Source organism: Cynocephalus volans, chromosome 6 (genome assembly GCF_027409185.1).
Source record: "Cynocephalus volans isolate mCynVol1 chromosome 6, mCynVol1.pri, whole genome shotgun sequence".
In the NCBI taxonomy this organism is placed as follows: domain Eukaryota; kingdom Metazoa; phylum Chordata; class Mammalia; order Dermoptera; family Cynocephalidae; genus Cynocephalus; species Cynocephalus volans.
The window spans coordinates 6,371,656-6,386,947 of NC_084465.1; the positions used below are offsets into that span (position 1 = coordinate 6,371,656).

The following is a 15,292-nucleotide window of genomic DNA, read 5'->3' on the forward strand; positions in this document are numbered from 1 at the left end:
AACCTGTGTTTGTAAGTCTGATTGTAGAAGGAAGCAGGTAGACTTCATCAAAAAGTGAGATTTTTATGTGGGTCTCTAGCTTTGTATTAACAATACTTGATTTGCCCTAGTATTGTATGTCTGAGGAATAATATTGTGCCTCAAGTGTAATTGTTTTTTAATCAAAATCTGGAAAATATAGTAGTTCAGAGACAGTAATAAGTTTTCAGAAATTAAATTGTCACCACTAAATTCATTTTACTTTTTATAAAAATCAAAACTTTATCTTAGAAAGTGAAGGTATCTTAGAAAATTAAGTGTTTTTTCCTTCTATTTTTTTTTTCTTTCTATTTAAAGTTTTATTTTTCCCTTTAACTGAAATGTGGAATAAACGTATTTGTAAATTTTACTTATTTTAGGATGGCAGTATAACACATCAGATTTCTAGGCCTAATCCTCCAAATTTTGGTCCAGGCTTTGTCAGTAAGTATAAATCTAAGTTACATGTTTTCTGGGGATTGCTTGTTTGCACAATATTTGTGTTGTTCTAAAAACCTGGAGTTAGTTTAGCTGTGTTATTTTAAGCCTAAGTGCCCTCTTCTTTATTAAACATCACTGCCCTGTCAGGCATCTTTCTTCAAGGCATGTGTTTTCATTGCTTTTCTTTCACTGTGCATGAAGTTAGAGATAAGTGTTTTGATACAAAAAAATTATCTTCCCCATTCTCTTCAATATTGTTGTTGCTGTTTTTCTATGTAGATTGGGCACTTTACAATCTATAGAATTAAACCACTTTTTGCTCTAATGATTGTCTGCCTAAATGACAAGGACACTAAATGGGAAAAACAAAGGGAATAGGCGTAGAAATAAGTTGGGTTAGCAGCATGGTGTGAAGGTCAAGTATGCAGGATGCCCCTGAATCCTTTCTAGTTATCTTCAGGGGGTCCTAAGGTGGTTCAGAATAGTATTTAAAGTCCTCCCTGAACTGAACCTTTCTGAAATCTTCAGACTGTTTAGCTAACTTTTTTTTCACCATTATTTTTCATTTTGCTTACCTCTGCTCTCCTGGTTCCAGAAACCAGAAAGGCTTTCCTTGCGGTAGGTCTCATTCTACCAGAAGCAGAACTTCTGAAATCTTGTGAAAAAGCCTGTTCTTGAAAAATGCCCTTCAAATTTATTAGATTAGATTTCAAGTTCATACATGTACTGGAACTTCTGGGTTTAGGAACAAACCCAAAGTGATCTTTTGAAATTCCCCCTGCATTAATTATGATTATAATTCGAGTACATATTTGCATTAAAAACAAACTGATGTAACCAACTGGCTTTTTCTGGCTTTATTGTGCCCATTGGCTTTGGTTGGATTCTTAATGTATGACAATATTCTGTTATTGTTGATGTTATTTTCAACTAATGTCCTTCTTGAAATTGTATTTATTCATTTCTTTGTCTTGTAGTGAGTTAAGAAGGTATATTCAGAATTTCACTACATAAGATGATCTTTTTTTTTTCTTTTCCCCCTGGGGAAAAAAAGAGAAAAGTGCCCTTGCAGAGTGAAGAAGGGTATTGGCGCACGATGAAGAGACGCTGCTATTTGGGGAGATAGTAATGGCAGTCATGGAAGTAGAAAAGAGTTTACTCTGTCCCCTATTTATAAAAGTATAAATTACAGAATTACCAAAAATTACCAAAGTTTTCAACTTATGGATTTCCTTTATAGAACAGACTTCAAATCGGTCCTTTCTTAAACATTCTGGGTTCCCTTTCTCTCAGCTTAGGACATTTTTTTCACTATTAAGAAATACGGAAAACCTTATAAACAAGAAAATTATTATCATGGAAAATTATTATTACTCTGTGCTCTAGACTTTAATGAGATATGTCTTTGTCTCTTCAAAGTCTGTGAAGTTTAATTAATAAATGTATGTTTAACTTAATGTATAATTTGGTTTATGGGTTGGAGAATCTGGTATTTCAGTAGATAAAGGCATTCCATTAGATAAAAGTCTTCTGCTTTTTGAAGATAGGATTTTGTAGTATTTATAAATATTAAGTTAACCAGTATCCTAAGAATATGCATTCTCTGGGTTTCTCAAATATTTTTCTAAAATGTACTTTATAGTTACGTAATGGTCCAATATTTAGTATTGTGTTTTCAAATTTTCTATTAAATGGTCATGGTTAAATTGTATTTTCCTACAAAATGGATTTGTGTAACTTTTATAATAGGACCCTTTAGAAAATTAACACAGATGAATTTTTAATTTTTCTTCAGATGATTCACAGCGTAAGCAGTATGAAGAATGGCTTCAGGAAACCCAACAGCTTCTTCAGATGCAGCAGAAATATCTTGAAGAACAAATTGGTGCACACAGAAAATCTAAGAAGGCCCTTTCAGCTAAACAGCGTACTGCCAAGAAAGCTGGGCGTGAATTTCCAGAAGAGGATGCAGAACAACTCAAGCATGTTACTGAACAGCAAAGCATGGTTCAGAAACAGCTAGAACAGGTAATAATAGGTTTGCTAAGTAGAAACCATTAAGACTGTTAATGAGTAGAATGTTTTGGTCATTCATTAATATCATTCATTAATGATACAGGATTTTGATTAGTGTAAATGGTATATAAAAGTATACTGCCAAAAAGCAACAGCACTGAGACTTCTTAATAACTGAAGAAGTAACACCCCCAATCCTTTCCTTAGTGAGATGGTCACAGAGCACATACTTAATAAATGCCACTGTAGAAATTAATTCTCACGATTCCTGAAAAATGAAACCATTTTGCTGTTATCTTCCATTGTAAACCAGATGTTTCTCAAAATGCTCAAACTGGACAATAATTATACTGAAAAAGAAGTAATATTTTAACATTTTATTTAAGATAAAACAATAATAGTGTTCAAAATGGGCCCAGAGCTAACTTCTAGGTATTTGCCCATGTGAATTAAAAACTTAGATTCACACAAAAACCTGTACATGAATGTTTATAGCAGCTCTATTCATAGTCACCAAAAACTGGAATGGTAAATGGTTAAAAATAAAGCATGGTACATCCATACAGTGGAATGTTACATAGCAATAACAAAGAATGAACTGTTGATTCATGCAACAACTTTGATCTCAAGAGCACTATGCTGAGTAAAAGAAACCAATCTCAAAAGGTTATATACTGATTGCATTTATATACACTCTTGAATTGAGAAAATTGTAAAGATGAACAGTAAATTACTGATGGCCAAAGATTAGGGAGTGGCGGGAAGGAAGTTTTGACTGCAAAGAGGGTGGCACAATGAGTGAGTTTTCAGGGGTTATGGACCTCCTCTGTCTTCAGTGTGGTGATGGCTACACGAGTCTCTACATGTGTTGAAGTTCATAGCATTGTACAACAAAAAAGTAAACTTTGCTTTTAATTGTCAGTTTTAATTTTTAAAATAAAATTAAGAAGAAATCCAAATGTTAATACCATAGAGGGGATGATTCAGAGTAGACTCTGGCACAGTAAAAACACGAGCACTCTCTGTGCAGTACTCGAGGAAGCACCTTCACATACATTATCTCATCTAGCCTGTCTGTACCTTTCTGAAGGAGTGAGTGTTATCACCATTTTACAGATGAAGATACTGGGGAGTCGTTGTTGAGGTTAGGTGACATGTCTGCACATAGCTTCCCTGTTGTATTAGGGATTTGGTCTCAGATGTCTTCTCTTCAAGCCTCATTAATGTTCCAGCAGAAGGTGATTATAATATTATTCCTATTGTTTAAAACTAGGATAATTCCAGAATGAGAGCTTTCTATTCTCTTTAAATTCACTCTCTGGGTCCATGTTTATTCCAGGTAAGTATTCTTTTAAAAATAGATATTTCTTTTAAAGTATTTTTAGCACATTTATTGCCTTCTGGTGTATTTGTATGAGGTCTTTAGACCTTGCATATCCATGTATCAAATCCTGTTTACAAGCTAATACTTTTCTTGAAAAATGGGAGAAATCCTGTTACATAGTTGCTAGCAATCCAGTGTAATCTCATGAAGATGAGCAGTTGATGATAATGTTTTAAAGTGTTATAAAATGTTGTAGGAAAGGCATGGATGATGACTATCTTGTACATCCCAGCCACTGTTGTAGGTGCTTTATGTACTTTATTCCTGCTTCACCAGTCCAAAGGTAATTTCTCAGTTCTATTCAGCAAACTGGCCAGGAAAGATAAGAAAATAAAAAAGGAGTTGTACAGCTTCTGGAAAAGAACTACTAAAGAAGAAACCAACACCATTATTTGCAGAAAATATGTTAGTCTGCCTGAGAAACCCAAGAAAATAAGTGGAAAAATTATTAGAACTACTGGGTTCAGTATGCTAGCATAATATTTATCTAAAAATTGAGTAATTCTCAAAGATATACACACGTCATTTTGCCTCCCTTTTTTCTCAGCTCACTGAATAAGATGGTGAGGTCTTCAAGAAAATGTATCGCATCTTGATTGGCATTTGGTCTGTAGTGTCTGTCACACTAGGACTCAGAAGTTTTTGGAATGAATGAATTAATTGACATTAGTCAGTCATATTAAGAGCCTATTTAGAAACTATTTAATATATTATCTCAGAGCCTGTATAGATTTCAGAAATTATAATTTGAGTATGTCACCCATTAAATTCAAAGAGTTTTAAAAATCTTTTTAGTTTCACAAATCTAGTCTGTTTAGCCCAGGAGTGGGGTGTAGTTATATGTGCTACTAATTCATTTTGTTTTAAAATATTGTGTAATTTTATATAATTAAGGAATAAAATCTTAACATGTTTAAATGGTTAAAGTTTGAGTTAAGTCTCAGATATTCTAACCTTGTGTATTAATGTAACTTCTAAAGCATCACAATTAGCTGCTTCCTGTGTAGCTTTTGTTTATTGTTGTGTCATATTGTCAATATGTAAATAGTATATGACTTTCACAGTAAGATTTTCTTAACATTCATTTTTAAAAATGTTTTTGAAATTTGTTTTTGGTATTTTATATGTGAAGAACTTTTACAGACAGCGTTCAAAAAATCCGATTGTTATAAGGCTTATCAATCTAATTTTTGTGGTTTTTGCCATTGCCTAAGGAAAATATTTTTGCCTCTACAAGGTCTGATTGCCTTCTGTATAACCCCTGCCAAAATCATAAGCCAGTGTTTTAAAAGTTAGATACCTGTGCTATGTATAAATGAGTAATGATTAATTTTATTATTCCAGATTCGTAAACAACAAAAAGAGCATGCTGAGTTGATTGAAGATTATCGGATCAAACAGCAACAACAGCAGCAGCAATGTGCAATGGCCCCACCTGCCGTAATGTCTGGCGTACAGTCCCAGCCACCCCTAGTTCCAGGTGCCCCTCCACCCACCATGAGCCAACCCAGCTTCCCCATGGTACCACAGCAGCTGCAGCACCAGCAGCACACAGCAGTCATTTCTGGCCACACCAGCCCTGCTAGAATGCCCAGTTTACCTGGATGGCAACCTACCAATGCTCCTGCTCACCTCCCCCTCAATCCTCCTAGGATTCAGCCCCCAATTGCCCAGTTACCAATAAAAACTTGCACAGCAGCCCCAGGGACAGTGTCAAATGCAAATCCACAGAGTGGACCATCACCTCGGGTAGAATTTGATGACAACAACCCCTTTAGTGAAAGTTTTCAAGAACGGGAGCGGAAGGAACGTTTACGAGAACAGCAAGAAAGACAACGAATCCAACTCATGCAAGAAGTAGACAGACAAAGAGCTTTGCAGCAGAGGATGGAAATGGAGCAGCATGGCATGATGAGCTCAGAGCTAAGTGGTAGGACATCTGTGTCCCAGATTCCATTCTACAGCTCTGACCTACCTTGTGATTTTATGCAACCTTCAAGACCCCTTCAGCAGTCGCCACAACACCAGCAGCAAATGGGGCAGGTTTTACAGCAGCAGAGTATCCAGCAAGGCTCTATTAATTCACCCCCCACCCAAACTTTCATGCAAACCAATGAGCGAAGGCAAGTAGGACCTCCCTCATTTGTTCCTGATTCGCCATCAATTCCTGGTGGAAGCCCCAGTTTCCATTCTGTTAAGCAGGGACATGGAAGTCTTTCTGGGACCAGCTTCCAGCAGTCACCAGCAAGGCCTCCTTTTACACCTGCTTTACCTGCAGCACCACCAGTAGCCACCAACAGTCTCCCGTGTGGCCAAGACCCTGCTGTGACCCACGGACAGAGTTATCCGGGATCAACCCAGTCACTCATTCAGTTGTACTCTGATATAATCCCAGAAGAAAAAGGGAAAAAGAAAAGAACAAGAAAAAAGAAAAAAGATGACGATGTAGAATCCACCAAGGCACCCTCAACTCCGCATTCAGATATAACTGCTCCCCCAACTCCAAGCATCTCAGAAACTACCTCCACTCCTGCAGTGAGCACACCCAGTGCACTTCCTCAGCAAGTAGAACAGGAGTCAGTGCAAGCAGTAGGCCCGTTGGTTCCCAGTGTGGCGGCAGGCCAGCTGTGCACAGAATCAGAAAATAAGCTGCCCAACGGTGATTTCTCACAAGGAACTCCAAATCAGCAGACTTACACAAGCTCAGAGGTGGGTAAGCAATCCACGGAAACCCCTGCTGGAGTCGAAGAGGTAAAGCTGGAGAAGGCTGAGATGGAGCCACACCCAAGCCAAGAGCAGCCTAAGTTGGAGGAACAGACTAGTAGTAAGGTGCAGGAAAACTCAGCTGGTCCTGTCTCCTCAGCACAGAGTCCTCCCTGTTCTGTCGGGGCCTCTGGTGCCAAAGGAGATTCAGGGAATGAACTTCTGAAGCACTTGCTGAAAAATAAAAAGTCATCTTCCCTTGTAAATCAAAAACCTGAAGGCAGTTTTTGTTCAGAAGATGACTGTACAAAGGATAAAGTAGTTGAGAAGCAGAACCCAGCTGAAGGATTGGTAAGTGTGAGCCATGAAAACTACAACTTACTTTTTTTCTTTTGTTTTAAATTATATTGATAGCAGATTACTACCAATAGCTATATTAATTTCAACACTATTTTACAGCCTTTTTACTGTAAAGGACCATTTTTTGTTTCTACCTCCATAGAACCCACATTTTCACTTACATGCACAAACTATACTGAGTAATAATTTGTTTACTGTTTTTTTTAAAAAGCAAAGGCATATATTGCATTTCATGTTACCTAGGACCTATCAGCAGTTCATTACCACACCAAGTTGATCTGTCTAGAACAAAGGTAGTAAATGTCTGTGTACTTTGTTGTAAATAAGTGCATAATTTCCTTTAATCTCTTTGAAATATAGAAGATAGCTCATGCACCGCTGTTAATATCCTTGGGGACTCTCAGGGATAATCCATAGTGGGAATCCATTGTGTTACAATGTATTAAAACTTATTATAAAACATATACAAATGTAATCTTAACATGTAGCTACTATTTTCATCTTTGTAGTTTTCCACGTGTCAATATTCTTCCCATTTTAGATTATTAACATTGGATTTGCTTTTTTTTTTTTTTTTAAATTTGAAGAGCTTAACTGTATATATGTTTACAAGATTCCTTCCCCCTCATTTCAGTTAACTTCGTTAAGTTATTCTAGGGGTTTCTAGGTCATGGGTATTTGTCCGCTTAATAGTTCTTGCCTCCTTGTCTTTCAGAGGTTCTGTGTCATTACTAGTGCATTCCTTAAAGTGCTTCTCAAATTAAATTATATCATTTTCATATTTTGATTGAATAGGGGTTGAGTTGTGTATTTAGTTGTCCAAATTTGCAATTTTAGGATTAATCTTTCGGCAAGTATGGTCTTAGTCTTTGTTTTCTCTTATTTGTCTTTGACTATTCAGTAGAGATTGAGTGTTGGCCCAGTAGAGTCATGTAATTTTTGTAAATTTTCATGGTTATGTTTTTCCAGTCATACTTGTCACCAGCAAATCTGCCTAACTGTCCAGCTCGATCTCTCACCAGCAAATCTGCCTAACTGTCCAGCCCTATCTCTAGCCACTTTCTCTGAGGCATCTTATGCCCTTAGGAGTACTGAACGACTCAAAACCTCTAGCTGTCTTTCTGTTTTCACCATCTATATATGCCTCTCTACTGCCGTTTCTGCCAGTTCTGCCTTCTTTTCTGTATCTGGCCAATATCTTTTTATCTTTTTTTTTTTTTTTTTTTTTTTTGTCTTTTTGGTCTTTTTGTGACCGGCCGTACCACGCTCAGCCAGTGAGCACACCGGCCATCCTTATATAGGATCCGAACCCGCGGCGCGAGCACTGCTGCGCTCCCAGCGCTGCACTCTCCCGAGTGCGCCACGGGGTCGGCCCTCTTTTTATCTTTTAAAACTCAGTTCTGGAACCCTCTTTTCCAGATACCTTTCTCAGGTCAGCCAGTATCAAATGTGTGTTGATGCCATGTGCTCACATACCTGTTTTTGTAGTACCATTTAACATGACTTAAATAGCTCCTTTGAGAGCACAGGCTACATCTTGAGCAATTTTATATTAAAATTTGTGCTGTGTAAGAACGGTTAATGTCATGGGCAACAACCAAGTGTTAAGTTTAAAAAGCAACCACCAAAATTAAAGAATACAAGGTGTGATCCATTGTGACTTGAAAAAAAAAATTGTATATATGTATATATATATATATATTTAGGATAGATAAATGATTGAAAACAGACACATTAAAATGTTGATTGTTTTTATCAGGCAGATTTTTAATCTGTGCTCTTCTGTAATTAAGTTGTCTTGTAAGGGTAGTTTATGTCTGCTTTTTAGGACAGTTGTGAGGATTAGAGATAATGTCTGTAAAGCACTTAAAGTGCTAGACCCATACATACTTAATATGCAGTTGTATCATTAGTCTCTTATAAGCCAGTTAAGAAAGTCTTAGGCCCTTGCTACTTAAAGTGCAGTCCTTGGGGATGAGCAGCATTCACATCCCCGGGGAGCTTTTTAAGAAATGCCAACTCTAATACGGGCCTACCAAATCAGAATGTGTGGTTTAACCAGATGCCCCAGGTGATTGACAGGAAGTGGAGAAGCACTGCCCTAGGCCCATGGTTCTCAAAACTTTAATGTTTGACAATCACCTGGAGGGCTTGTTAAAACACTGATTGCTGGCTGATTCAGTAGGTCTGGGTTGGAGCAGATAATTTGCGTTTCTAACCAGTCCTAGGTGGTGTGGCTATTGCTGCCACTGCCCCGCGAACTACCCTTTGAGAACCACTGATCTAGCCCAGGAGTGGGCAGTCTAGCCTGCTTCCACCTCTCCCCTTCTTTGTATGAGCTAAGAATGGTTTTTACATTTTTAAATGGTTGGAAAAAGATCTAAGGAAGAGTAATATTTTGCCACATGTGAAAATTATAATAAAATTCAGTTTTTCCCATGAATTTAAGAAGTTTTATTGGAACATTGTTAAGTGCATTTGCTTTGAGTAATTATGACGAGGCATATGGCCCACACCTAAAATAATTACCATCGGGCCCTTTACATAAAAATTTTGCCATCCATGCTGTAAGATATTTAGAATATAACTGGAAACTATAGTTTTCAAAGTCCTCAAAGATTCAATGCAGAATTCATTACAGGAAGTTCAGCAACTGTAATTGTCTATAACAAAGTAGTCATGCACTGCTTAACAATGTTTTGGTCAGCAACAGACCACATGTGGGATGGTGGTCTTATAAGGTTAGAATGGAGCTGAAAAATTCCTGTTGCTTCCTGATGTCAGAGCCATTTTAACATCATAGTGTAACACATTACTCATGTGTTTGTGGTGATGCTGGTGTAAACAAACCTTCTGTAAAATACCTTGAGGAGGAGTGTCTTGTTTATCCCCCAGGTGAGCCTCCTAAAGGTAGCTCAGAACTTTAATATAGAAAGCCAAGCATCTGACACGTCAGGCCTGACCCCAAGTCTACTTTAGAGTTCTTGCATTTTTAAGTGATTCCCACCCACCCATCATCATAGCAAAATAATAGTTAATAACAGCTAAATACTCACTGAGTTCTTGCTGGGTGTCAGGCACAATTCCTACCTGTAATTTGATGTTCATAACTTTGTAGGGGTGGTATTATTCTAAACCACATTTAACAGATGAGGAAAGTGAAACACGGAGAGACTTAGTAACATAGTAGAGGGCCACACTCATGTAACTAGGGGTGTTGTAGGAAAATTCATTCTGTTCCCTTTCATAAAGCACTTTCACACAACAGTGAAATCACCGCATTTAGTATTCCCACTGATAAGCAACTCATCACTGTATTGATATTAAAATATTCCTATATTTTTAAGTATTGATAGCACTACCCTTAAAAACCTACTTATTCTTTACCTTAAAGACAAAAATAAAGTTTATTTGCTATCATGTAGGTCCTCTCCCATTGGTTTTAAGTATATAGCCATTATTTTTCAGTCAAATGTTTGATTGTGAGCTCATTTGAAGGACCATGTTGTTTCTCCTTATTGCTTTCTGGGGCTAGCTGTTCTCTCATCTAAGACGCATAGGCTATAAAGTTTTTCTGGAGCCTGTGAATTGTTTCAGCTGACCTCACATTTCACCAGTTCCTAAGGGGGACCAAAAATAACTCACCAAGACCACTATGCAGAGGCTGCCCCAGCCATAGGACTGAGAGCGCCCTCTTCCCTGCTGCCTGCCCCAGCGTGGTCAGATGGGGGTGATGCATCCTCAGGAAGGGAAATGGCCAGACTTACATGTTCTGCTCTCTCCTCAAGCTTTGAAGCTTGTCGATTTCCATACTTGAGAATAATGTTTGAAAAAAGGATGGTGTTTTCAGGATGCAGCATTCGGCACCACTGTCTATCTTCCCTCCATAACTTTTAGTGCCCATGTTAGAAATATGAGTCACAGGAGGGCACTGGATTAGCATGCACTAAAAATAAAACGCGTGAATAGTTCACTTATTTCTCAACCTTTCCAATTACATTAGCAAACTTTGGGGGCTCAAATGCAAGGTGCTTTTGGATGTGGCAACAACCAGTTGCCAAAAACAGATGGAGGAAGCGAAACCAAGAAACAGCGAAGCAAACGGACTCAGAGGACTGGGGAGAAAGCAGCACCTCGCTCCAAGAAAAGGAAAAAAGAGGAGGACGGGAAACAAACTATGTACTCTAACACTGACACGTTTACCCATTGGAAACAGGTGAGTCGTTCGTAGCAGTCCCTTTAAACATTCAAGGACAGGAGAGATGAAATGCCTTTTCAACCCTATTCAACTGAAACTATCTCTTTATTGTGATAATTTCCTAATTAAAGTAGAGAGTTACAGGGATAAAGACATCTCAGTGAGGAACCTAGCAGACTTCCTATTTCCTTATCCTATTGGAACCTGAAATTTACAGTAGTATAAATGGATGGATTGGTAGGTGATGGTCAAGATTTACTTTTGTTCAAAAGGAGCAACCTCATTACTGAGAAAAACTCTGTCCTCATTACTTGTGACTCTGGATCCCCCCAAAATGCAGCTGCTGGACTCTCCCCATTGTAAACTGTGTTCTCACACCTTTGTAGTTGTTATGGAGGGTGGAAAATGCCCACTGATAGTGCCACTGGTGGTACCTAGCCTCCATTCGTGCCCAGGTTCTTGCTGAGCAAAGATGAGAAAAGTGTTTTTCCTACTAGATGCCTGGAGGCATCCTTTTAGAAAAAGAGGAACAGAGCTTACTTTTATGCGTCTCTCAAAGACTATAATCTCCCTCATTAATCCAGCATTTTGATACTTGAAATTTTGGCCTCATTTTTCTCAAGCCTCATTTAACTAAGTTGCTTCAGGTCTTAGAAAGTTGAGAAGCATACAGTTCCGGTTGCTTACTGTGTACATCACTCTCAAATGTGTTTTTTAATAGCAGCTCTCTCTGCTCCCTCTCATGGAACCCATCATTGGGGTGAACTTTGCGCACTTTCTTCCTTACGGCAGCGGCCAATTGAATAGTGGGAATCGGCTTCTAGGAGCTTTCGGCAGCGCTGCCCTTGAAGGGGTCTCGGACTACTATTCTCAGTTGATCTACAAGGTACGTGTCTGTGCCGAGGTGCAGCCTTGCTTCATCATTGGGTACCGTGTCAGAGTTGGTAGAGCTTGTCTTGGTTTTGCACTTAGTTTATATCTAATCTGCAAAGTTTTATTAAAACTTAAGATGAACTGAAATGTTAGAATTTTACCTGGTGAAGTGTTTCGAAGTGAACATTTGAAATTATTGTATAGATAATAACACAAATTGTGAGAGATACCCTTTATGTATTTCCATGGTAGAAGACATACTTATGTCCATATAACCTTTGTTAACTTTTAAAATGAATTCAAATTCATACTAAATAGTGGGAATGAAAAAATGTGGTTAAGTTTTTACCTGGAAATATGAAATTAAAAAGTTTTTACATATATTTTATCTAATAATTTAGGTACTAATTGCAACTAGGCACTAATTCTTAGACGATTAAAATAATATTAAACCTAATCAAGTTTATCTTTTGCTATTGCTATTCTAACAAAGTTTTATGATAGTATCATATGATATCTTCAGTTCACATGACTTACATAAAAAAATTGATTTTGCAAAAACATTTGAAAGTATCAGTTTTCTGGAAGCTTCTTTTCTGACTTTAATATTAAAATAATGCTTTTGATGCTCCATTTATTGTCCTTGTTGGCTTTTCTCTTCAGTTAGAACCTGTTCTAACTCTTTTAAATGCCTTTTCTTCTGGTGAAACTGATCTCCAGCATCACTTCATCTATCTCCATGAAATCCTGTATCTTTGCAAGATTTGTAATTTCACCCTGCACTTGATTTGCATGGTGTTATTGGTTGATTTCAACAGTCCTTGAGAGGCTAATCAATAAATGACAAATTGGTGACAAGTGTTAAGCTGGGAGAGATGTTGGAAGAGGAACTACATTTTTGAATGATTTGGTATTATTGCTACTACTTTTGCTTCTTTTAGAGGTGTTAGACAATCCAGATTCCAATATCTGGGATGTGAGTTGCAATTATGAGTTCAGGACCAGAAATTCTTAAATTTTTCATAGAATTAGGGGATATCTTAATGAGAATTTAATAAAGGAATTTTTGATAACTTTTTATAATTTATTAATTGGATTTTAAGGCTATCATTCACTGCCTATAACCATGAAACTTGAAAAGAGTTGCATAAAATAGAATCAGGCATTATGGAAATTTGCTTCTTAATTTCAAAGCTAAGTATTCAAGCTGGATAAAGTAAGCAAGTGGATGATAGTATGTCCATAAAATCATGAGTGTTTGTTCCACTAAAAAGCCTCCTGGCCTTGCATGCATATTTTTCTTCTTGGTATGTGTTTGGGAATGAAGGTGCATCTTGATTACATTTCTGTAGCCTGGCTTCCATCTGCTAAAAATTCTCAGAACTAAGTTTTAGCAAGGTCATTGCATATTTGCTCAGTAGCATATAATTTAAAATTTTTTGGTCTCCTGCAGCAGAATAATTTAAGTAATCCTCCAACACCCCCTGCCTCTCTTCCTCCTACACCACCTCCTATGACTTGTCAGAAGATGGCAAATGGTTTTGCGACAACTGAAGAACTTGCTGGAAAAGCTGGAGTGTTAGTGAGCCATGAAGGTAAGATTGCAGCCTCCAAATCTCACTCCTCTGAGGAGTGTGCCTTTGCCAGCAGAATATGGCAAAGTGGCCATAGAATTGTAAAGTTCCACTCACTTATCAATTTTAACTAAGTGTATTTCTGGTTTTGTGTATGTGTTTTTCCAGTTACCAAAACTCTAGGACCTAAACCATTTCAGCTGCCATTCAGACCACAGGATGACTTGTTAGCCAGAGCCATTGCTCAGGGTCCAAAGACAGTTGATGTTCCAGCTTCACTTCCAACACCACCTCATAACAATCAGGAAGAATTAAGGTAGAAGTTCCTTTTCTCTCAAATAATTTTTATTTATTTCTTTATGTGTGTAATTAACATGTCTGTAGGAAGAGCATGGAAAAACATTTGAGGGATAAAATTTGCTGAATAATATTCTTCAGAATTTTTAAGTTTATAAGACATTGTTACTATTAAATATAATTAGTTTGCACATTTTTACATTCTTATATAGGGAGTTCAACAAATGATAATAATCAGATTGACATTAGGCAATGGAAAGTCTCCATGCAAAGTATTGCAAAGATCATTGTCCTTTATAAGTTATTAATGTGTTTATTGATCTTATAGATGTCTAAAATAAAAGAGCAATAGTCACAGAGAATGCCACAGTAGAAGAGTTTAAGGACTGTCCCGTCTGGAGTTTTGTAACCTCTTTGTGTCAGTTCTTTAGCCCCAGGATTCTAATTTGGGTTCCCTCACTAGATGATCACTACCTAAGTAGTTGGATCCAGGGAGTTCTCACATACTGCATGAAATTATCATCTCTTCCTTGGAAAATCTGTGAACTACCCTCCATGTGATGGGACATACATTTAATCTAAGTCCCTTATCTTATTACTGAGGAAACTATGGACTGAAAAGGAGAGTGACTTGTACAGAGTTAGAATCCAGGTCTCACTACTGGAAATTCCCATATTTATTAATAGAGAGCAGTGTACCCTTTCAGCAGCTTTTGGAAGCGGCTTCCTAGGTGTCCATGTTTGGTGACTTAGGGCAGGTATCTGCTACACTTCTGGATTTCACAGAGCTCTGTCTGGAAGCCTGTCTTGGTCTCCCGCAGCAGGACAGCATCTTCTGTGTGCGAGCAGTGGGAGATGACAGATTCGCCGAGGCTCTACGACTCTTAGCCTGAGATCTCACCATTGCCCTCGACAGAAAGGACCAGCCTCTTCCTTTTTTCACCTTACTTTATCAGTTAAGAAAAATAAGGCCTCTGAAGCCATAATGACCAAGTTTTCTCCCATCTTGCTACTACAGACAGTAGCAGCAGTCAGTTGCGTGCAGGTGTGGCCACTGGATGTGCTTGGACTGCTCTTTCCTTTTCAAGCTACAGGAGAGTTCCTGTAAGTCTCAGTGATCTGGAACTGCACAAAGGTGTCAGTACTCATTGTTTCCATGTTATGTTACAATGTGGACATTGCCCTCTTTGGCAGGGCTTTAAACTTTGATGCTGAAGCTTTAGTCATAAGGAAATACACCATTTAACTATTTTATAGCTCATCACATGTCTTACGTTTTTCCCAAGAGGTTCCCTGTTTGGCCCTGAACGGATTCGTTTACTGCTGACATTGCTGCCATTGCCCAGAGTCTCCTCACCATCGTGCTGGCAGACACAGTTGGGTCGGCGCAGGAAGCCTCAGTGGTGGGTTTCCACGCTTCGACATGTG

At 38.0% G+C, this 15,292-nt stretch overlaps 1 protein-coding gene across 15 annotated transcripts in view; it reads left to right on the forward strand.

Moving 5' to 3' along the window:
* KMT2C (lysine methyltransferase 2C) overlaps positions 1-15,292 on the forward strand; it is a 268,845-nt gene that overhangs the window by 233,402 nt on the left and 20,151 nt on the right. For 12 of the 15 annotated variants that reach the window (XM_063101221.1, XM_063101226.1, XM_063101230.1 and 9 more), the window contains 7 exons: positions 399-462; positions 2,255-2,487; positions 5,204-6,913; positions 10,926-11,138; positions 11,842-12,006; positions 13,447-13,588; positions 13,736-13,883. In XM_063101221.1, the coding sequence (XP_062957291.1) occupies positions 399-462; positions 2,255-2,487; positions 5,204-6,913; positions 10,926-11,138; positions 11,842-12,006; positions 13,447-13,588; positions 13,736-13,883 (2,675 nt within the window). The remainder of the gene's footprint in view (positions 1-398; positions 463-2,254; positions 2,488-5,203; positions 6,914-10,925; positions 11,139-11,841; positions 12,007-13,446; positions 13,589-13,735; positions 13,884-15,292) is intronic. The other 3 variants (XM_063101225.1, XM_063101229.1, XM_063101224.1) reach the window with 3 other exon arrangements.